At 33.5% G+C, this 23,568-nt stretch overlaps 1 protein-coding gene across 2 annotated transcripts in view; it reads left to right on the top strand.

Moving 5' to 3' along the window:
* Positions 1–23,568, top strand: part of KIFAP3 (kinesin associated protein 3) — a 112,800-nt gene that overhangs the window by 16,686 nt on the left and 72,546 nt on the right. For both annotated transcript variants that reach the window (XM_006766988.2, XM_006766989.2), the window contains exons 6-10: positions 352–451; positions 1,906–2,030; positions 4,409–4,507; positions 7,316–7,494; positions 16,766–16,928. In XM_006766988.2, the coding sequence (XP_006767051.1) occupies positions 352–451; positions 1,906–2,030; positions 4,409–4,507; positions 7,316–7,494; positions 16,766–16,928 (666 nt within the window). The remainder of the gene's footprint in view (positions 1–351; positions 452–1,905; positions 2,031–4,408; positions 4,508–7,315; positions 7,495–16,765; positions 16,929–23,568) is intronic.

Genomic DNA, 23,568 nt, shown 5'->3' with positions numbered 1-23,568 from the left:
CGTTAAAAAAGAAAAAAAGATACTACTGTAGCAAGTGGAAATTCAACTCAAGAAATAAGTAGTCTTATTATTTTATTGTCACCCAAAATATATTTATATTACTTTATCTAAATCATATTTTATTTTTCTGTATACAGGAATAGACTTAAAGTTGCATGTTATGAGTTTTTAAGTAAAAGTTGGATTTCAGTTTTAAAAATAGGTTTCTGTGTTGGAAAGAAGCATCCTACTTTGTTGTCCCATTTCTATCTTAGCTTTGTTATTTATTTATAAGCAGACATTTAAAACCAATCACCCTTTGTACTAGAGGCAAGACGAAAGATTATATTTGCATGTCCCATTTTTATCTAGAAACTGCCCTTGGTGCATTAGCAAGAGTCCTGAGAGAAGACTGGAAGCAAAGTGTTGAGTTAGCCACAAATATAATTTACATCTTTTTCTGTTTTTCCAGGTAAGTATTAAAATTAGGTAATAAAAGCAATAGTCTATCTGTATTTCTCCTTGTGTATGACATTGGTTTAGATTGTAGATCATTGGTTCGTTTAGTCCTCTGTGTGTCTGCTCATACTCTGTTCTGAACTCTTATTCTGTTTTCTATCCTCTGCCCTCTCCGTTGTTCTGTTTTAATTTAGTCTGTACTCACCCAAGCATGTACATGTGTGCATGCGCATGAGTGTGTGCACACCTTCCCATTCATGCACCCACCGTTTAAGAGTATGAACTCTTGACGTAGACTGACTGGATTTGAATTTAAGTCCTGCTATTTATTAGCGGTTTGATCTTGGCTCTATTACTTAACTTCTCTGTGTCGTGGTTTCCTCATCTGTAAGCTGTGGATAGTAATAGTAGCACCTTTTAGGTAGCTTTTAGAATAAAGCCTGACCCAGACTAAGTGCAGTAAATGTTATTGTTTACATACACACCTGTGATGTATTCACATGTATTATTTTACACATATATTCTTTAGAAAGATGTTTTTTGAGACATTGTAAAAAATCTCTAGCTAATTTCTAAAGAATTGCCTTTCTCTAGTCTAAAAATGTGTCTAGAATTAGCAAATAAATATTTACTGAATAAGTACTTGGATCATGAATTGAGCTCGGCGTGTCAGCATTTTGAAAAACCCTAACTTAACTCTGGTGCCGTGTCACATAGAGAAATTTTTTGATATTTGCAACCATAGTAAAACGAAGACTTATATTTTTTATATTTATTTTATATATTTAAATGCCATTTAACAAAGAAAAATCAACCAAAAAAATGAGTTCGCGTGTCACCTCTGACACGCATGTCATAGGTTTGCCATCACTGGTCTAGGAAAGATGCAAAAAACACGATTACTAATGATTTTTTTAAATTTTTTTATTGATTTTAGAGAAAGGCGGGGGGGGGATATTGATTTGTTGTTCCACTTATTTATGCACTTATTGGTTGATTTTTGTACGGGCACTGACCAAGGATTAAAACCGTAATCTTGACATATCAGGTTGATGCTGTAACCAGCTGAGCTACTGGCCAGGACATGATTGCTAATACTTTACTAGTTTATTCTTTGGTATTAGTTTTATTTAATAACAGTATTGTTATAGTATTAGTTTTGTTAGATGATAGTCTGAAGATTTATTTTGAGGGTATCTGAATAGTTTAAATGGTTTTTAATTATAAATGTGTTTTGTTTAATTTCTAACTTAAAAATAATTTCATTTCAGCTAATAGTAATATCTTAAAATATAGTTAGAGGAATCTCAGAATTTCAAGTTTTTTTAGTAAGCTCTATATTTATTTATTGATATGTGTATATCAAATTTATTTTCTGTGTTGTTTGTACCAGTGTTTACCCTAAACAATTTCCTGAACCCACAAAATGTATTACTTTAAACACATACTAAAATCTCTTCTTTGAAGCTTTTCTCAGTTTCATGGACTTATCACTCACTATAAAATTGGAGCTTTGTGTATGAATATCATTGATCATGAATTAAAAAGACATGAGCTTTGGCAAGAAGAACTTTCTAAGAAGAAGAAAGCTGATATCCTTTTAGAGTGGCATTTCACCCCACTATTGTTGCCTATTGCTATGAGCTTTGGATGAATGGGATTTTTTTCTCTCCATTCACAGTATATGAAAAATGCAAGAGTATTTTAAAGGTTAAGATGAAGCTTGAAACTGTCAGAATGAATATAGTTTGACATATACTTTTTTATCTCATCTAACTTTGATTAGTTGATGAGATAGAGGGACTTAAATTAGTGGTCTGGATACTGAATTGGTGAATCTCTAAGTAGGTACACGTATGTCTCCTAAGATCCTTTGGTTAGCAGAAGTCTGGCTCACCACTGTTTCCTATGCTGTTCTTCCTTTGTGATTTTTATTGGAATGGGTGTGGATTTGGTGATTAACCTAGCTTTAAATTATATTTTTCTAATTAAGCACAATAATTCCTTTCTTAGTATATACAAATTTGAGATGCCTGCAGAATGATAGAACTTATTAAAAGAACCTTAAAAATTATCTATTTTAACCTATCTTTCAATAGAGTCTTTTCTGCAACTTCCCTTACAAATGGGTTGTTTAGTCTCTTCTTTAACAATGTCACTGCTTAATGATTTAGCTTATTTTGTGATGTGGTATTCTATTTATTATAATGTTCTTTGCTTCTGCACTAAAGTCTACTCCTCAATAACTTCTGTCCCTGGGTTGTAATCTTGCATACTGAAGCAATATAGAATAGGATATTTTTTTCAACATCACATTTCTTATATGTGAGGATATTTATCATATTCTCTCTACAACTAATTCTTCTAGATTGAGGTCCTGATTTATTCATGTCTATCCTTATATGACTTCTTTTGCAGATCAACAACCCATTCTGGCGGCTTTTTTTTTCAACCCAAAATTTATTGATTTCTTTTAAAAAGTTAAAATATTATTCCTGTTGTGCAGAGTGTCATATGTTTCTTATGTCCCTATCATGGAATCCCCAAGACACTATAAAAATGCACCCTCACACACATATAAGCTTTGATTTTACTTAATTAGGATCTTTCAACATTTAGAAATTTTCTGTGTGTGCTATAAACTTCTGACATCTAGATAAATATTGCCTTAAACCACATGGACAACTCAAAAATCCTGAATATTTTAGATTATTTCTGGAGTCCCAAGTCTCCTGAATGCACCCAAAATTTATTTAAACTGGAGGGATGCGAAGAGGACCACTAATGGGACCATTAAGTTATGCATTTTGATGGGTGATAAGAACCAATATTTTAGGACTTATTATATTTCTATAAGTATCAGATACCATTGGTTGTAAGATGTACCATTATTTACAAATAACCCATGAAGAAAAAAAATGCTTCCAATTAAACTATGGCACATCATCATGGATTATAAGACACCTCCAAAATTCTGGAGATATTACCATGTAGGCAAATGTGTTTTAGAATCACTGGATTACAATAATTGAAGGAATATAAAATGACCTATCAGAATTCTGGCCATTTCTCCTAAAATATTGCTATTTTATTAAGTTTTAAGTTTTTGATGCAAGTAGCATTCAATAGGGAATTGTTTTTAAGTGCTTGGGGATTTGAAGTCTGACTAAAGTAACTATTTTCTGCAGGTGTCCAGGGAACTGTTTGGGGGGCCATAAGATGTGATTTTTTAAAAAATATTTTTTATTGATTTTAGAGAGAGGAAGGGAGAGGAATAGAGAGATAGAAACATTGATGAGAAACATCGATCAGCTGCCTCCTGCACGCCCCTCACCAGAAATTGAGCCCTCAGCTAGGGCACAGGAATCGAACTGTGACCTCGTTCACAGGCTGATATTCAACCACTGAGCAACACCAACTGGGCCATAGATGTAATTTTTAAATTTCGTTTACCTTTAACTTTGGTATATTTCTTTTTTTTTTTAACCTTTAATTGAAGTGCTTTTATTTTTTATATTTCTTTTTTGACATCTCTTCTGAAGAGAGTGCTAAAAAGTTTAAACCTAATAGACTTTCTTTGACTATCCTGGGCATCTGTCTCAAGTAGAATCTAGTAGTCTTATTAACAAAATTACTTTTAAGGCAGTAATCATTTTGGTACATGACCCACTTGCTAATCTGTTGAAAGTTAGAGACTTCTGTACATACATAAAATATTTGCTTATGATTTCTGGGGATTCAAGTATTTGGTGAAGCCCAAAAATGCACTCGAAGCACATCCTTGAACCCTTGGTTAAGAAGTCCTGTTATGACATAATTATTATGCAGAGAATACTATTTTAGTTAAACTATTAGAGAAAATAACTGGATAATATTGCACATACAGTTTAATAGCGCTGTTCTTCATAGTGTTTTTCAGTAGGGTTTCTTCTTTGCTTCAATGAATATGGAAGATCCTTAACTTGTTTACTTGATGAAGACCCTGAAAACCAAACTTTGAGAAAAGAGTATGAAAAAACCTTTAAAAAATACCAGGGGCTTGTGGTAAAACAGGAACAGCTCTTACGAGGTACGAATTCTTAAACACTAAGAAATACAGCAAAATGCTTACATTGCATTTAGTTTGTTCCATTTTTTGTCAGATTGGTAAAGGTAATAGAATCATTGAGAGTTTTATACATTTTAATATGCTACAAATTTTGTGTCTTTAGCATGGGTAATAATGTTTTAAATTTTACTCTACTATTTTCCAACAAAAAACCCACTCAGTTTTTACTTGTTATTTACTTGTGTAGATACTTGTTATTTATTTACTCAGAGATGACGTTTAATCCATTTTGTAACCTTTTCATTAATAAGAATCTTGTCTTTCAATCCCTAATAAACTTAGTGAATTATTTTGTTGCTTTCATAGAAGATTGATATAAAAAATTTTGTAACATTTCTCTTTAATGAAATAGAGTCTTCTTTGGGGTTATTGAGAGATTTACATGTTCACTAGTATGGTTTCTCATTCATAAGATACAAAGTGAGAATGATCTGGGGCTTTCAAGTGTATAATCAATTTCTGCTTTGTAGCTGACTATTGAGGTACAATCCTATCTAATAATAGACAAACATGGTAATTGACCGTACCTTTGCTATGCCTCCCACTGGCTAATCAGCGAGATATGCAAATTAACCGCCAACAAAGATGGTGGTTAATTTGCATACGTAGGCGCAAAGCAGCAGAGCGACGGCTTGAAGGCGGCTCCAGCTGGAGCAGCAAAGACCTGGATACCAGATGCAGGAGGAAAACCGGTGCCGACAGCCAGGGGAAGGGAAGGCCTATTGCACGAATCTTTTCGTGCAGCAGGCCTCTAGTTGACATATAATAGTGTAATTTGATTCATGTATATATTGCAAAATGTTTATCACTATAAGTTTAATTAACACATCCTTTACCGCAAGTAATTACGATTTTGTTGTTATTGTTATAGTGATAACATTTAAGTTCTCTCATAGCAACCTTCAACTATACAATACAATAATATTAACTCTTGTCATCATGCTGTACATTAAATCCCTAGAATTTATTCATCTTATAACTGAAAATTTGCACCATCTGACTAATGTCTTCCCATCTGCCCCCCCGCCCCAACTCAGCTCCTGGTAACCATCAGTCTACTCTCTATTTCTATGAATTCAGTTATTGTACATTCTACATATAAGCGAGAACTTACGGTATTTGTCTTTCTCTGTCTGTCTTATTTCATGTAGCATAATGCCCTCAAAGTCCATCTATGTTGTCACAAATGGCAGATATCCTTCTTTCTTTATAGATAAATAATGCTCCATATATATATGATGGTTACCAGAGGGGAAGGGGGAATGGGGGAGAGATAGTAAAGAGTAAAGGGGGCCCTATCCAGTTTGGCTCAGTGGATAGAGTGTTGGCCTGCACCATGAAAAGTCCCGGGTTTGATTCTGGTCAAGGGCACATGCCTGGGTTGCAGGCTCGATCCCCAGTGGGGGGCATGCAGGAGGCAACCAATCAGTGATTCTTATCATTGATGTTTCTATCTCTCTCTCCCTCTCCCTTCTCCTCTGAAATCAATAAATATATTTAAAAAAAAGATTAAAGGGGGGTCAAATATATGGTGACGGAAGGAGATTTGACTTTGGTGGTAAACACACAATGAAACATACAGATGATGTATTATAGAACTGTATACTTGAAACCTATATAATTTTATTAACCAATGTCACCCTAATATAATTAAAAAATAAAACAAATGATAATATATTAGATATAAACCCAAATATATCAGTTATTATATTGCATGTAAGTGGACTAAATACAATTTGGATGCCACTTCAAGAAAAAAAATGGGTTACTATTTATATATCAACTAGTACAGTGCCTGGCATACAGCAAGTACATAATTATTGTGAATTACCTTTCCAACTCAAATGTTTGTTAAATAAATTTAATGTTTATGTATATATTTCAATATATTTCATACTTATACATAAATTTTTTTCTATTCATAAAGGTTTAGAGATGGTTTATAAGAATACATGAAATTAAATACTAAAAACAGGATAAAATCAAGGCCATAGGAGAGCCAAAAGATCATATTGACCATAATAGCCTACATAATTCTGGCAGAAAGTGTTCAAGTCTTAACTCTGAAGCTTTCTGTTCATCAAGGCAAAATGTAAAACATTATCTGTTACATAATTCTCACTGTCAAAAGAGAACAATTATGAGTTATGACAACCTAGTCACTTTTATAACAGATATTTAAAAGAAATTTTACTTAGAACTAGTAGACAGTAACCTCAACTTTGCCTAGTATAACAATCATATTAATGAATTTCATACACATTATTTCCTGTAGTGACTGTCAGAAAATCAGTTTGAAAATGAAAAAGGTTTTAGAATCCTTAGATTCAGCTTAGTTGTACAATACATTTTGGATTATAGCTCTTTTTAACATAGCAGCCCCTAGTTGTTGAAGTTTTAACTTGTTTTCTACATGTAGAAAATTATTTTTTCCCCACCTACCTATTTTATTATTTGCTAACATATTTCTTTAATTTCCATTTGATTACCGTTAAGTGCTAAGCTCCAAGAGGGTATGAATCATTGTCTTTTATGGTTATTGTGTCCTTCATAGATCATAAGAATGTTATTTTTTATATACATATGTTTTATATAACATAGCATTTAATAATAACAATAAATGTTTTCTAATGAATAAATTAATAACTAGTTAAAATTTTCAAAATAATATATTCTCTTCTAAGAACTACGTCTGTTACTTTAGTGAGTAGGAATGATTTATTAACTTACTGATTCAATATGCCAATCTCATCTATTTTACTTTTCTAGTTGCTCTTTATTTGCTTCTGAATCTTGCTGAGGATACGCGCACAGAACTAAAGATGAGGAATAAGAACATAGTTCACATGCTGGTGAAGGCTCTTGATCGGGACAATTTTGAGCTGCTTATTCTAGTTGTGTCATTCTTGAAGAAACTCAGCATTTTTATGGAGAACAAAAATGATATGGTAACTTACATTGAAACAGTCCATATTTGCCATTTTCAAGTTAGAATATTTTGATAAAAAGTAAACACATTATCCCGCTACTGAGACAATGCTGAATGAAAATTTAATAATAACAATAACTCCCTTAAATAGCTTTATTGGGAAATACATTTCAGATTACTTAATACTCCAGATAATTGAAGCTTATAGAAAAATATAAAAATCTTTTTCCAATATTATATAGAATGAATGTTTTCATATTAAACAGTATATATAGAAAGTAATTTAAACTTAAGATTGTGCTTCAGAGTTATCCCCCCTTATATTATTTTCCCTTAAAGTATTTTTTTCTCCTGCATTTCAGATATTGTGTGTGGAATTTCAATTTAGCCCAATCTCTTCTGTCTCACTTACTGTTCCAGTTGGGAGGCATAAGCTATTGATTCTGTTCCTTAATATCCCTTCTTTCTATTCCAAGTGCTATTGTACCAGTTCATGCCCTCTTTCTTTATACCCTCTTCATTTCTTGTTTGAATTATTGCAGTGGTCTTTGAGGCATACAAATTAATTGTATATTATTTCTCCTTCTGAAAATATGCATTGTACAGAAATATATAAAGATAGAATAAAAATTACCTGCCTTTGCTATGTTATTTAAAAGTCCTTGTTAGAACAATGTTACATTAAAAATAGTTCAGACATTAACCTTACCTTGATTTCCAATATTTAAGTTTATAATTTTAGCTATTATAAATAACACTTCAGTGGGCACATTTGTACCTGTGTCTTTGTCCATATTTCTGATTATTTTCTTATGATATAGTCCTAAAAATGGAATTATTGGTTCATTGGTCTGAACTCTATTGAGAATCATTTTAGAACTATATGCTAATATAAGTCATTATGTTACTATGTATTATTGGTATAAATGAATTCTTCTTCAGATAGCCTAAATATACAATATTTCTTCCTACTCTTTTTTTCTTCTTTTAAAACAAATGAACTAGGAAGTAGCTTATGTTTATCAAATGACACATCTCTTTGAAAACCTGACTGATTTATCAAATTTAATAAGTGCCTTCAATTCTGATACTTGAAATATAAGAAATTTTATTTTACCCACAGATGTTTAGTATCTGTCATCTTTATCAGTATTAATTATTAATAATCACTGTATGCCTGATATTGCTTTAAGACTGAATTTACTTAAGAGAAATTAATCAAAAACATTTTTAAACTTATTAACCTTATATTTAAGAAGAATATGATGGCATGGTGATGTGTATACTCCTGAGGAATTTGAATGTGGTAAATAGTTGCTTTCCGTTGCTCTAAATTGAAGTATAGTCTTCCATATATGTATTTAGATTAAGTTCACAAAATTTAAATTGATTTATCATCAGTGTGTATCTAGTTTTTGTTGATTAAATTAATATTTATATGTTTATTCAATCAAAAATTACCTCAAGAATAATATTAAAATTATTTTCTGGTAAGATCATAGATTCAGAATATAAATGGTCTCATCAAACCTCATTTTTTATTAAAGAGGAAAAACAAGGTTTAGGAAAGGTAATCCATGCATAAGAATGATTAGCCAGATTTTTGCTGTAGGTGGTATGCATGTCATCTTTTATTGTGGAAGAAGTGCATTTTATTTAAGGGCATTGTTTCACATCAGGATTTTTAGAGCTTGACGGGACCTTACCTCCATGTTTAGATTTAGTGAATTACCTCCTAATTTTGCAGATGAAATAGCAGAGGATTGGAGAGGTTAAGTAATTTGCTCAAAGATCTCCAGGTCATGTTTCCTACTCTTTCTCTCTGCCTTTAAGGTAAAAATTTTTTGTATTTTATGTTGTTGTTTTTTAAAAAACTTTTTGGCAAGCTTAAGTATAAGCAATTTTTAAATAGCTGCCAGAAACACTAAAAAGAATTACTTAAAGGCTGAAAGAAATTTTCTGAGTGTTGATAAGCTGACACTTTACATAGAACATTTAATAAAACAATTACCGTACGTTCCATTTTATAGATATATAATTAAGGGGGCATTTCATGTTGAGACAGTTACTAAATTTAGCTTTAGGGATTGAGCTTTTATAAACCTGAAAGACATGATTAGAAGGCTGTGTCTAGTTTAACTATCTGGTTGGACTACCTGGCAATTTTACATTCCATTTTCTGCAATGGAAATACAAATTAATTTTTTTAAAAAACTCTCCAGGTTACATTATTATTAAGTTTTCTATAACACCAGTGTGTAGTGTTGCTTTTTCAAAAGAACAATATTACTTAATATAATTAGTAACAGATGAAGCCTGTGGCAATTTTATTTAAAAGGGGTGGTGGGAGGGATGGCTGATCTATTTGTGAGGTTGTATTATTTATTTAAATAACGTATTTATTTTAGTGTTGATGTGAACTAATACTGACCTTGCTTTTTAGAGTTATATATTTTAAAGGAAATATTTTAATTAATAATTTAAATTGAGATTTTATATTTTAATACAGTATAACAGCCCTAGCCAGTTTGGCTCAGTGGATAGAGAGTCAGCCTGTGGACTGAAGGGTCCCAGGTTCGATTCCAGTCAAGGGCATGTACCTTGGTTGCAGGCACATCCCCAGTGGAGGGTGTGCAGGAGGCAGTTGATCGATGTTTCTCTCTCATCGATGTTTCTAACTCTCTATCCCTCTTCCTTCCTCTCTGTAAAAAATCAATAAAATATATATTTTTAAAAAATACAGTATAACAAGAAGGTAATAAGTCATATTAGAATACGATTTTAAGAGTAACAACAGAGAGGATATATATTCCTTGGATTGCTTTTTTTCTTATTAAATTGTGAGGGGTTTTTTGTCATATTTTGAATATGTCTTTTATCAATAGTTATGTTTTGCAGATATTTTCTCCTAGTTTCTGTGACTTGTTTTTTCATTCTTCTATGATAAGCAGAAGGTGGGTTTAGTTTTGTCTTTTTGTTTTTATTGATTTCAGAGAGGAAGGGGGAGGGAGAGAGAGCTAAAAACATCAATAATGCCGAAACCGGTTTGACTCAGTGGATAGAGCGTCAGCCTGCGGACTGAAGGGTCCCGGGTTCAATTCCAGTCAAGGGCATGTACCTGGGTTGCAGGCACATCCCCAGTGGGGGGTGTGCAGGAGGCAGCTGATCGATGTTTCTCTCTCATCGATGTTTCTGACTTTCTATCTCTCTCCCTTCCTCTCTGTGAAAAATCAATAAAATATATTTTAAAAAAAACAAACATCAATAATGAGAGAGAATCATTGATCAGCTGTCTCTTGCATGCCCTCCACTGGGGATTGAGCCCGCAACCCAGGCATGTGCCCCAACTGGGAAGTGAACCGTGACCTCCTGGTTCATAGGTGAACACTCAACCACTTGAGCCACACAGGCTGGGTGAGAGCAGAAGGTTTTAATTGTTATAAAGTCCAGTTTTTAAAGAATTTTGTAATGGTTGGTATTTTGGTGTTGTAGTTAAGAAATCTTTGCCTAACTTAGGTCACAAAGATATCTTCCTACTTTCTCTTCAAGTAGGCTTTGTGTTGTTGCTCTTTTGTTTATTAGTCGGTGATCCCTCCATCCTTAGTTAATGTTGTATATGGTTCAAGGTATGCATCAAGATTCATGTTTTGAAATGGATATCCAATTGTTCCAGTACCATTTGTTGAAAAGACTATTCTTTCTCCACTGAATTGCCTTTACACCATATTAAAATTGCCTTTGTACCTTTGTTGAAAATCAATCGGCTATATATGTGTGGTTCTATTTTTGAACTCTCTTTTTTCTATTCCATTTACCATGTGTCTGTGTTCTGACCAATACATCTTTGTCTCGACTATTGTAGCTTTATAGTAAGTTTTGAAATTAGGTAGTACATGGCTTCAAATGTTGTTATTCTTTTTTTTTTAATTATCCTGGCTATTTCATATTCTTTACCTTTTTCATGCCCATTTAGAATCATACCCAATCTATTTCTTTAAAAAAAATCTTAGAATCTTGATTGGGATTGCATTGAATCTATTGTTAATAATAATATATATTCAATATATTAGCCACATTGGATTTTCCAATCCATGAACATGGTATAGCTCTCCATTTGTTTAGGTCTGTCTTGATTTCTTCCATTATTTCAGTTTTAGCACACACAAAAAATGTAGTTTAAAAATTGTAGTTTTTCTAAAAGAAATTAGTTTTCCATTGTTGATCTGTTATTGAAGTATAATTAATATATCCTATTAGTTTCTTTGTACATCATAGAAATTTGATATTTATGTATGTTACAAAATGATCACTGCAGTAAGTCTAGTTACCATCTGTTGTGATTGATAGTATATAGAAATATAGTTGATTTTTGTATATTTGTGCCCTGTGACTTTGCTAAATTCACTTTTTAGTTGTAGGTACTCTTTGTATGTTCTTGGGTTTTTCTAAGTAGAAAATTGTGTTCTCTGTAAATAGAAAGTTTTTCTTGTTCCATTCTAATTTGCATGCCTTTTTGTTTTCCTATGCTACTAGAGAGGGGCTCTTTAATATGATGTTAAAACGGAATTCTGTGAATGGGCTTTCCTGCCTGGTTACTAATCTTAGGAGGAAAGCAATGTTTTTTACTATTAAGTATAATGTTATCTAGGTTTTTCGTAGATAATCAGTTTAAATTCTGTTCTGTTCCTAGTTTATTGAGACTCAACTATGAATGAATGTTGGATTTTGTCAGATGCCTTTCCTGCATTGGTTGAAATGATACTAGTTTTTCTTCTTGAGACTGTTGATACAGGGATTTGTATTGATAGATTTTCACATGTTGAGCTGGTCACATTCACGGGATAAACACCACTTGATCATGATGTATTTTTTATACATTACTATATTTTGTTAGGTAATATATTGTGGAGGATTTTTGTATCTATGTTTATGAGGGATTTCTAGTTTATGGTGTTGTACTTAAAAAGTCTTTGCCTAACTTAGGTCACAAAAATATCTTATGCCATGGGCTGGTTTTGCTATTACGATAAATGTGGCCTCATAGAATGAATTGGGAAGCATTTTCTCTCCAATTTTTCTGCAAGGGTTTTGTGTAGAGTTGGCATTATTTATACTTGAATGTTTAATACACTTCACCAGTGAAAAAGTTATTTGGGCCTGGAGTTTTCTTTCTTTAAAATTCTTTAATACCTATAAGACTATTTACGTTATCTATTTCTTTTTGAGTGGTAATGTTGTAGTTTGTGTTTTTCAAGGAATTTATGCATTTCATCTATGCTATCAAATGTATGAGTACAGAATTCTAGGTTGATATATACCTCAGATAATATCAGTTCGTCTTGAAGATTATTTTTCCTCTGAGAAGCCTTCTTTGACAACAACTTACACTGAGATGATCTCAGGTTCAGTCTCACAGTACTCTTTTTTTTTTTCTTGTATATAATAGTTATACAATTACAATTAAATAATTGTATAGTTGTTGTTGTGGGGTTTTTTTTGCTGTATTTCACACCCTCTGGTGTATAAAATCCATGAAGTCAGGAACTATTTCTTTCCTGTTCTTATATATGCATACATATATATCCAGGGCTTATTTAAGAAATATTTGTTGAATGAATAAAGAAATAAATCTGGAAAAGAATTTATTTACTGTAATCAATGAAGCTAGTGACAGAGCCACAGTTTTGTATAAATGTGACAAGTATTTGTCACTGGCCTCTGTGGAAATTGTTTTTGGCAGTTAACAAATGAATGATTGACCCACCCTCTTTAACAGACTAAACTAGGAAAAAGAGAGACCCTAATTAGTGAGTCTTTGGAGTTGGATTTGTACTTTGTAATGAAGAGCTCTCAGATATAACAGCAGTGAGACCATGGAGAGTAGATAGAGTTCTGAAGGCAAAATTGTTTGGTCAATTTAGCATTTTAAAAATTTTAGGTTACTTCCTGGGATGAAATGAAAGGGGAAAAGTATATCTAAGGCTCAATTATTAATGTGGCATTTACAAGGTCAGTGAACAATTGCAATAAAGATATGGAAAAGGTGGTATAAATAAATGATTGCTTTATACCTCTACTAAAAGAAAAAGTGCAGCAAGATTTTTCATAAACATTTTGGTAATGATAAAAAATTATGTAGTTATATAGTTATATGCTCTCATTTTTAGCCATTTCTTTGTAATAAAGATATGAGATATTTTTATAAACAAATTTTTCTGATTGCTACCTTAAGAAATGTGAATACAGGACTTACATTACCAAATAAGGTCTGTCCTCTGTGATTTCACACTCTAAAACAAGCTCTCTTGATGCAATTTTATAATCTTCTAGGGTTGGGAGGTTAATAAACCTTTTCTGTAAATGACCAAGTAGTCAGTATTTTAGGCTTGCAGTTCATACAGCCTCTCTCCATAACTACTCAGTCCTACTGGTGGAGCATGATAGCAGGCATGGGTGGTCTATAAACAAACTAGAGACTCAGTGCACGAATTCGGGTCCCTCGGCCTGTCCTGCAGGATCAGGCCGAAACCAGCTCTCCGACATCCCTCAAGAGGTCCCGGATTGTGAGAGGGCGCAGGTCAGGCCAAGGGACCCCACCAGTGCACGATCAGGGCCTGGGAGGGACACGAGAGGTTGGCCAGCTGGGGAGGGACCGCAGGAGGGCTCCAGGCTGTGTCTGGCCCATCTCGCTCAGTCCCGATCAGCCGGACCGGCAGCAAGCTAACCTATCAGCTGGAGCGTCTGCCTCCTGGTGGTCAGTGCACATCATAGCGAGTGGTTGAGTGGCCTTGGCATATCATTAGCATATTACACTTTGATTGGTTGAACAGACCAATAATAAAAGCATATTAGGCTTTTATTATATAGGATGAGCATGGCTGTTTTCCCATAAAACTTTATTTATGGAAACTGCAATATTTGAATTTCAAATAATTTTTATGTGTCAAGAAATACTCTTAATTTTTTCAACCATTTAAAAAGTTAAAAGTCGAAAATCAGCTTTAGCTCTTGGGTTTTATTAAATGACCTGTCGGGCCAAATTAGACACACTAGCCATGGTTTTCTGACCCTTGTCCTAAGGTTCAAATATTACTCATAAACCAGGCTCTCTCCTGAATTTTACAAGATTTCCCAAGATCCACTGAATAGTCACCTAAAATTAAATATGACAAAAATTAAAATAATTTTGCTCTTCTTGTCATATGCCTGTTTTTCAACTTATAAAGCTTAGTTAGTGGCACCTACATCCTCTTTATTGACCATGTGGAAAAGGGGCCTGAGACTGCTCTTATATAGGCCCTCTCACAAGGTTGGCCATCACTGATGTCTAGGAACTTGGATTGATGGAGTGTTTTCCCTGTTTCCTAACGCATAAGGCTGGTTTACTGTGCCTAAATTGTTTGCTCAAGCAATGTGGTTTATGCTGAAACCTGCTTTCCTTTTGGGAGTCTGGAATTTTAGTCTGAGCTAGGTAGAAGGTACTTATGTGACTTGCCCCCAGTAAAAATCTTGGGCACCAAATCTCAGTCTCACTGCAACACTGGAGCACATCCTGTATTCGTCTGTGGGGAAAGGATTTTAGGAAGCTTACACCTGATTTTATCTGGACTTTGCCTCCATGGGCCTTTTTTCTTTTCTAATTTTACTTTGCGTCCTTTCATTGTAATGAATCACAGTCATAAATGTGACTATATGCTGAGTCTTGTGAGTCCTCCTAGCAAATCACCGAACACATTGAACCAAGCCAGAAACCTGAAAGTCATCTTCAGCGCCTCTTCTTCATTGCTCATTCATGTGATTTGACTATTTCTCTTAAATACCTCTCAAATGAGTCTTTCCTCTTCAATCTTTATGTTCTTTCTTTGATTCAAACCCTAATCACAAGGCAATATATTCTTCAGCACTTACCTTCAATCTCTACCTATACAGTGTACCATAAGCATTTGTTTGTATCTTTGTGTGTGTGTGTTTTGTGTGTGTGTGTGTGTGTGTGTGTGTGTGTGTGTACTGATATGTTCGTTTGTATATTACTTAGTCTGACCATATCACCCTCTGAACCAAAAACCATTCTGGGCACTTTACTGCCTATAGGACAATTTAAACCTCTTAACAGAGCATTAAAAGCTTTTTGTGATCTGTCCAGTGTCTGTCCTGGGCACCTGCCACTCTCCAGCATATACTTTGTATTATAGTCATCCAAAGCACAGCCATCTCTAACAAGCTTTTATGCCTTAGTGCCTGACCACGGGCTTTCTCTTCTCTTAACCAGAGAGCAAATTATTGCACATTTTAAAGAACTTTGTTTCTAATTTGAAGTCTTTTCTGTTCTTCTAGGTAGCTTAATGCTTCCTTCCATATTGCTTCCAGAGCACTTTATGCATTCCATTTCATCACATTGTATTTAATTATTTGTTCCATTTCTCTGTTCTCTTTCTAGACTGCAAGCCTTGAAGGCCAGGACTAGATCTTGTTTGCTCTAGCACAGGGCTGGCACTTAGTAGGTGGCAACCCATGTATTTTCAAGAAACTGGTGTAATTTGTCCTCTAGTTGATGCTATTATGTAAAGGAAGGAAGGGATGATGTGGCAATGTATATTTTCGCCTCAAAAGTTTGCTTTCATAAAAATCAGAAATAATACATGCACCTCTATGTTCACATCAGTGCAATTTGCAATAGCTAAAATCTCGAAATAGCCCAAGTGCCCATCAGTAGATGAGAGGATGAAAAAAGCTCGAGTACATTTACACCATGGGATACTATGCAGCAGTAAAAAAAAAAAAAAAAGGATATCCCTCTTTGAGACAGCATGGAGGGACCTGGAGAGTATTATGCAAAGTGAAATAAGCCAATTAGAGAAAGACAAGTATCATATGATCTCACTCATGTGGAATCTAAAGAACAAAATAAACTGATGAACATAATAGATCCAGAGACATAGAAGCATGGAACAGAGGAAAGGTGGTGGTGGATGGGTGGGAAGAGATTAACCAAATAACGTGTATGCTGATATGCATAACCCACGGCACAAGCAATAGTGTGGTGAAGGCCTGGGGTGGGGGGAAGGTAGGGGCCAGAAGGGGTCAATGGGGAATAAAAGAGGACATCTGTAATACTTTCAACAATAAAGATAAAAATAAATAAATTTTTTAAAAGTGTGCTTTTAGAGAAGTTTGTGGATTAAAATGAGTATATAGCTTAACATAATTAGGATACAATGAAAAAATTATAATCTTTTTTTGTCTTATTGTGCAGCAGAACCTCACTGCATTTGTATTATTATTTTACATAGGTGGAAATGGATATTGTTGAAAAACTGGTAAAAATGGTACCTTGTGAGCATGAAGACCTGCTGAATATCACCCTCCGACTTCTATTAAACTTGTCCTTTGACACAGGACTGAGAAATAAGATGGTACAAGTTGGCCTGCTCCCCAAACTCACTGCACTCCTAGGTATGCTTTTTAAAAATTCATGATAGTGTTGCTTGGAATTTCCAACATCATTAGAAAATTGAGCAGTGTGTTGAAAAGTCAGCTGAATATATAATCTTTGGGAACTTAAAAATGAACAATGAATGAAAAATGACACATGCCAGGATTCCTCTGGTGCTGTAGAATGCACTGGAATGTTAACTCTGACTTCATTTACCCATGTGAAAGTGAAATCAATGTGCAACTACACACGGAAGCAAAAAGGAAAATTATTTTCTCTTCATTTTTTTTAAAAGCAGGTATCATTTAAGTTCTTGTATGCTGCCATACTTTTAAAATTCTCCTGATAACTACACAAATTTGGTGAGCCTTTTTGTCATTAAGTAAAAAAAGGGCATTTTTATATAGTGTGAGTTAAAAAATATTGTATGGGAGGATTCAGTTGATGATACATTTTTCCCTTTAGCTGTTAGAAAGAGATCTACATAGCAAGGATGGATTCAGGTGCTAACACTTCTGTGTTTTTACATAATGCTTCTTAGCAGAGTATTATTCACCCTTGATCTTGGTCTGTTCCGTGTCTGTCTTTACAGGCAACTACTACTTCCCAGCACATGCTGTATTCTGTGTCCTTGCTGAGCCCTCAGAGTTCCCTAAACAAGCTCTTTTATGCCTATGTGCCTGTTCATCTGCTTCTCTCTTCTACCAGGGATGCCACTGCCTTTACTAATCAGAAAGCTAATTCTCACTTGTCTTTTAAGACTGTTCCTTTGTTTCAGTACTAAAGTTTCATTCTTGTTTCGTAGTGTTCTCCATAGAGTCAAATATTTTGTAATTGTTTCCAATAGTAGTGGGATAGTAGTGGAATGATTTAAAAATACGTTTATTCTTTGCTATTTAATATCTCTTAATGCGATCTCTTGTTGACATCATCATTATTTTCTTTGTAATACTATTAACATTTATTGAACATTTACTGTGCCAGTCATTTAGTTCTGTGCTTTAATTACATTATCTCATGGAATTCATGTCTGAGATCTGTACTCAGGATTACATAGCTGATAAAAAGCAGAGCTCAGATTCCAACTCAGGGCTACCTGCTGCCAAAGTTGGCTTTATTAACTACTATTGTAAACTACTATGTATAGTGATATTAAATGGGCTATGATTAAATAGACCAGGGGTCCTCAAACTATGGCCCGCGGGCCACATGCAAATACAAATATTGTATTTGTTCCCGTTTTGTTTTTTTACTTCAAAATAAGATATGTGCAGTGTGCATAGGAATTTGTTCATAGTTTTTTTTTAAACTATAGTCCGGCCCTCCAACGGTCTGAGGGACAGTGAACTGGCCCCCTGTTTAAAAAGTTTGAGGACCCCTGAAATAGACTATGCAGAGCTATAATTTAAAAATCAAGTTCTCCAAGTCTGCTTTAAAAAAAAAAAAAGTTGTTTTGGAGTAGTTGTTTTTTGTTTTGGTTTTTTTATAATCCTCACCTGAGGAATGAGAATATATTTTCCATTGATTCTTCAGAGTAGAAGGGAGATGTAAGAGGAGAGAGAAAGAGAGAGACACACACACATTGAATGGTTGCCTCCAACACACACCTTGACCAGGGCCAGGGATTGCACCTTTGACCGGGAATCAAACCTGAGACCTTCCAGTGTACGGGCCAATTCTCTAACCACTGAACATACCAGCCAGGGCTTAAAAATAAGTTTAACTTATTTCTTGCTCTTTTCTCAGAATAGGAGACTTTTAATCTATTAGTCAATCCAAAAATATTTGGATAATTGGTAAATCCACAAATACTGCACAGGACTTTTATTACACATTTAAGAAGTTCATGTTGAGGAGTACTTTCAAGATTTGCTTTTGGGGAACCAATACAAACATTAGTGAAGAAACAGAAAAACTTTAAAAGTAAAATTTATGGCCCGGCTAGTGTTGCTCAGTGGTTGAGCATTGGCCCATGAACCAGGAGGTCACAATTCAATTCCCAGTCAGGGTACAACCCAGGTTGAGGGTTCAATCCCCAGAAGGTGGCTGGCATACAGGAGGCAGCCAATCAATGATTCTCTCTCATCATTGATGTTTCTCTCTCTCTCTTCCTCTCTTAAATCAATAAAAAATATATATTTTTGAAGTAAAATTGATGGGTCTTGCATTTAATGATGTGACCCTCCGTTTATCATAATCTAGCAGAATTATATATCAAATGTTAGGTCAGATTCTCAGTGTATGAAGATGAATAAATTGTAGTCCTTATCCTGAAAGAATTCATAATCTCTTTGGTTTGTTCAATATTCAGTCACCTACCTTTATGAAACATGATTTTAAAGAAATTTTTGGGAAATTACAGAATACTCATTTCATATCTTATTAACAAGTATCCCTCTATTTTATTTCTCACTAGTCAGTGAATTTAACTTAAGCAGTTTCTTTATTTTTCAAATATTCATATATCTTTTGCATTGATTCAGGTTTGCAATTCTGGAGATAATTTATTATACAAGGCTACAGATGTTACTGTGCTCAAGTATTTCCCCTTGTTGAATGGCCCCTGAATGCCATGTATTTTAATTTTTATATGCAGTTTTCCTGTTTCCCCTCTTGTCCTTGGCTGTCACTTCTCATTTCTTCTGCACTAGCAGCAATTTCATAGCAGCAATTTTCCTCTCCTCTAAAAATATAGTTCTAATCTCCTGTGGTCTTGGAAACCAACAGCTGAACTTATTTGAAGTGTATACTTTGTTAAAAATGAATTCCAAATGAATGCCCGAAGGGTTCTCTTCCTAATAATGTTCTCTTCCTAGTGATGTTTATTGCATGGACTTTGCAACATTTCTTTTGACTGTGAAGAAACCCATTTTGCTTGATTGTGCTCTCTGCTATGTTCAAAGAAATATTATTCAGTGTATAAATGATTTTCTGATAAGTAATTATTAGGATGGTCATTTTTACATTTGTCAATGTAACTGTTACTTGTGTGGAAAATTAAATCATTAACTCCTAACACAATAAACTAAGCCTCTCAATTGAGTAATGATATGTTTAATATGTCTAATCTTTTACCATTACAATTATATAGATGTTGTAGTCAGGAAGCATTATAGAGAACAGATTTTAAAGGAATAGGAAATAATTCATCTAGAGCAGAGACTTTCAAACATCTTTTATCCCAGTCTGTAGTAAGATACATTTTACATTACACCTGAATACTCACTCACATGTGTATGTGATGTGATGTGTATATGTATGTGCATATATCCATATGTGTATATTAATATACGTATTTTAATTATCCATATTATATATTTTAATTATTTATATTATATATTTAGTTTAACAATGTAATTTTTAAGTGTTCACAAAGACATATTTACCATTTCTATGTGTAATGCTCTATATTTTCTGTTTTTTAATTCTACTTATGACTTACTCATTGATTTTATGTTCTCTGATTGATTTTTATGTTCAGTTGAAAAACATTGAACTAAGGGAGTGATTAGACTTCTTTCCCTTTAAATCTTCGGAACTATCACTGTCTCTGCTGGACTTTTAATGTGTTGATCAGTTGATAATCTAAATTGTTCCAGGTTATTCTTTGACAAATACTTGGAGTGATTACATGGGAATGAATTTTTTTTTTTGAAGTGGAAAAAAACCTTCTGTAAATCAAATAGTTAAAGAATTCAGGCTGCATTTTCTTCACTGTAGTCATGGAGAAGGAATTAAAGAGCAGGCAGTAGAACATGAGTGGCCATTTATTTCATTAGAAATAAATGCATTGTTTAACATATGTTCATGTTGACAGGTGACTGAATTAAAGATTTACCCATTTTATATATAGAAATTACTTATTTTTTTTAAAGATGCAAAAAACACAAAAACACTGTTGTAGGGCTATATATGTGGTAGAGCTTGTCACAAGTGACTTTTAAGGGATGCTGTTTCAACTGGAAATGCTATCAGATTTTAAGTAGGATTTTTAGTATTATTTGGGGACCCCATAACTGAAAAATCTTTTTATACTTAATAATAGATTACTTTAACTAGAGTACAATGAATCATGAATCTTTCAGGTTCCAATAAAGCTGTGCTGTGTGAACATTTAATCTCCTTCTCTTGTATCCTGAAACATTTAACTAGTACATTGCGACCCCTGCTGTTGTGAGAATTGCTGAATAACTGAAAAAAAATATATATGTAATGGAGGAAGGTTTTGAGATCTGAATAATTATTACAGGCAAAGGAGAATTGGTTATGGCTTAGCTCTTTTGCCGTGTGAGGCTCTGAGTGAACAATAATTCAATATTGCCAAAATTTATTTTAATATCATATAAAGCATTTCATTTAAGAATTTTTATTCCTTTGACATCAGGGACACAAAGAGAAATAAGTTTTAGAAATTATTATGTAAATTTTTCTTTCTCAGACTTAATCTTGAAATTGGTTGATTTGAAGATTTTTTATCTTTTATGAGACATAGAGAATGGTATTCTCTCTTGAAATGTTTCAAAAATTATATTTGAATTTATAGAAAACCTTTATTGAAGTATTCCTTTGTTTTTCTTTTCTTAAATACCACCAAAATTACTCATTTCTTATTTTATTTTTTGATATGTTATTCATAAGGATCCTAAAGTTATCTCTGCCTAGTTCAGTATCGGTTACAAATCTTTTCCGTTCTTTTCATAGTTACTTATACCTAATAACTTTATGATTTCATTTGGAACACCTATCATAGCCAATGGTTTATGTCATAGCAAATGTAATTATATGCAAATTGAATTGGACCTAGAAACCTTGGCTTTAACTTATCCAATTGATAGACAGTTTGTTCAGGTTTTTATGATATTGAATTAACTTCTTTAAAGTGCTTAAAGACTTTTTTGGCTCATCTAAGAATCAGATCATTTAAAAATACATTTTCTTGTCACAAGTCCTAAAGCCATTTGACCTTGATGTATCTCAGGAGTGCTTCCTTATGTCAGAGTATCCTGGGTTGGGAGATGGCAAGGAAATTCCTTGTCACACTGTATTCTTCAGTTCCCTGAAGAATGCACTGATAGTGTTTCAAAAGCAGCTTGAAAACTAAATCTTTTTAGCTTTTTGTCTGATGCACTAGGCAAATAATGTTTTTGCAACTCTAAGTTGCTTTAGCTGGATATTTCTTAAGCTGAGTATTGTTTGATGTGCTTGGAAATGATTAGCATAGAAGCAAGCATAAATAAACGTACAGTAGAAATGTGTTCTTTGCAACAACCTATTTCGTCATGACATTGGTTCATGCATAAAGTGTGAATATCACACAATAGAGACAGTGTATTACAGAGTGTATATTTAATTTTATTTTAAAACTACCAGATTTCACTGGTGAACTCTTTTAGACAATTTCGAGTTTGTTTACATTTTTTTCTTTGTGAATGATAATTGTTTTTTAAATTGAGTAATGGTCCGAGTTTTCATGCCAGCTTTTCAATTTTTAACTTGATTTCAAAGAGATTTAAAAGTTATAAAATATACATGTTTCATCAGACATATGTGAATTTTATCATTTTGTTAAACTAAAAATTGAATAGGCATAGCCAATCTCATGTTTAGGAGATTAAATAGCTGCCTGCAAATTACAGGCAGTGCCACTTTCCACAATTTTGCTGCTATTTTCTAAGTCTCCCCTGTTTATGAAGAGACGGTAGGAATTCAGTGGTTAGCACATCCGTTTTCAAACTTTTGGTCTCAGGATGCCCCTTCACACTCTTAAAAATTATTGAGGATCCCCCAAGAGCTTTTAATTATGAGGAGTTATATCTATGAATATTTATGGTCTTCAAAATTAAAAGTGAGAAAAAAAATTAATATTTATTCATTTAAAAATAACCTGCTACAAGTGGACATAAATATTTTTATGAAAAGTAATTTTTTTTTCTAAAAAGAAAGGCTTAATAGACAACAGCTGGCTCGAATATCTTCTTAGCAGTCTGTTGTGATATCATATATCATTATGTCATGTATAGCATGTCATGTAGCCTCTTATTTTAAAAAAATGAGAGTTTAAAGAAGGAAAATAATATATTAGTGTTGTGTTAAAATGGTGTGACTTTGTGGATCTCCTTCAGGAGTCCTCAGAGCACACTTTGAATTAGAGTGTTCCTTTAAAGCTTTTAATTCCTATTAAATGAAAACACTCCTGGTAATAATTCACAAGGAGTCTTAAAGTAGCTTCTTAAATGCAGCTAGAAGACATATTTGGTTTTGCCAAACTATATTTTCTTAATCTTCTTTTTGGATTTCTAGGCATGACCCAAGTACTCCCGTTATCCTAGGATAACACTTATTTTCTCTTAATTCTAGACATTTAGTTAACATTTCTTACCTTGCTCTTTGGACATCTGCATATTCAGCAACTCACATCTTAGAGTCATTCTTTTGGTGCTTTTTGAAGGTGTTGGGGAGTGCATGACATGGTGTAGGATTGTGAAGATGGAAGGCCCTGAGCTCAGAGGGATGGCTGCATACAATAAATTCTGCATAATTAACAATACTAGACTTTTAATGCTGCCCAACAGTCATATTACATTTTCTTTGTCTGGTCATTCCCCCACTCTCTTACATGAGAATTTCATTTCTCTACTTTCTCCTCACAAATCCAATCTC

This window comes from Myotis davidii, unplaced genomic scaffold (genome assembly GCF_000327345.1).
Source record: "Myotis davidii unplaced genomic scaffold, ASM32734v1 scaffold580, whole genome shotgun sequence".
NCBI lineage: Eukaryota > Metazoa > Chordata > Mammalia > Chiroptera > Vespertilionidae > Myotis > Myotis davidii.
Note: the sequence above shows the minus strand (reverse complement) of the source record. Positions and strands in the feature narration are given on the sequence as shown.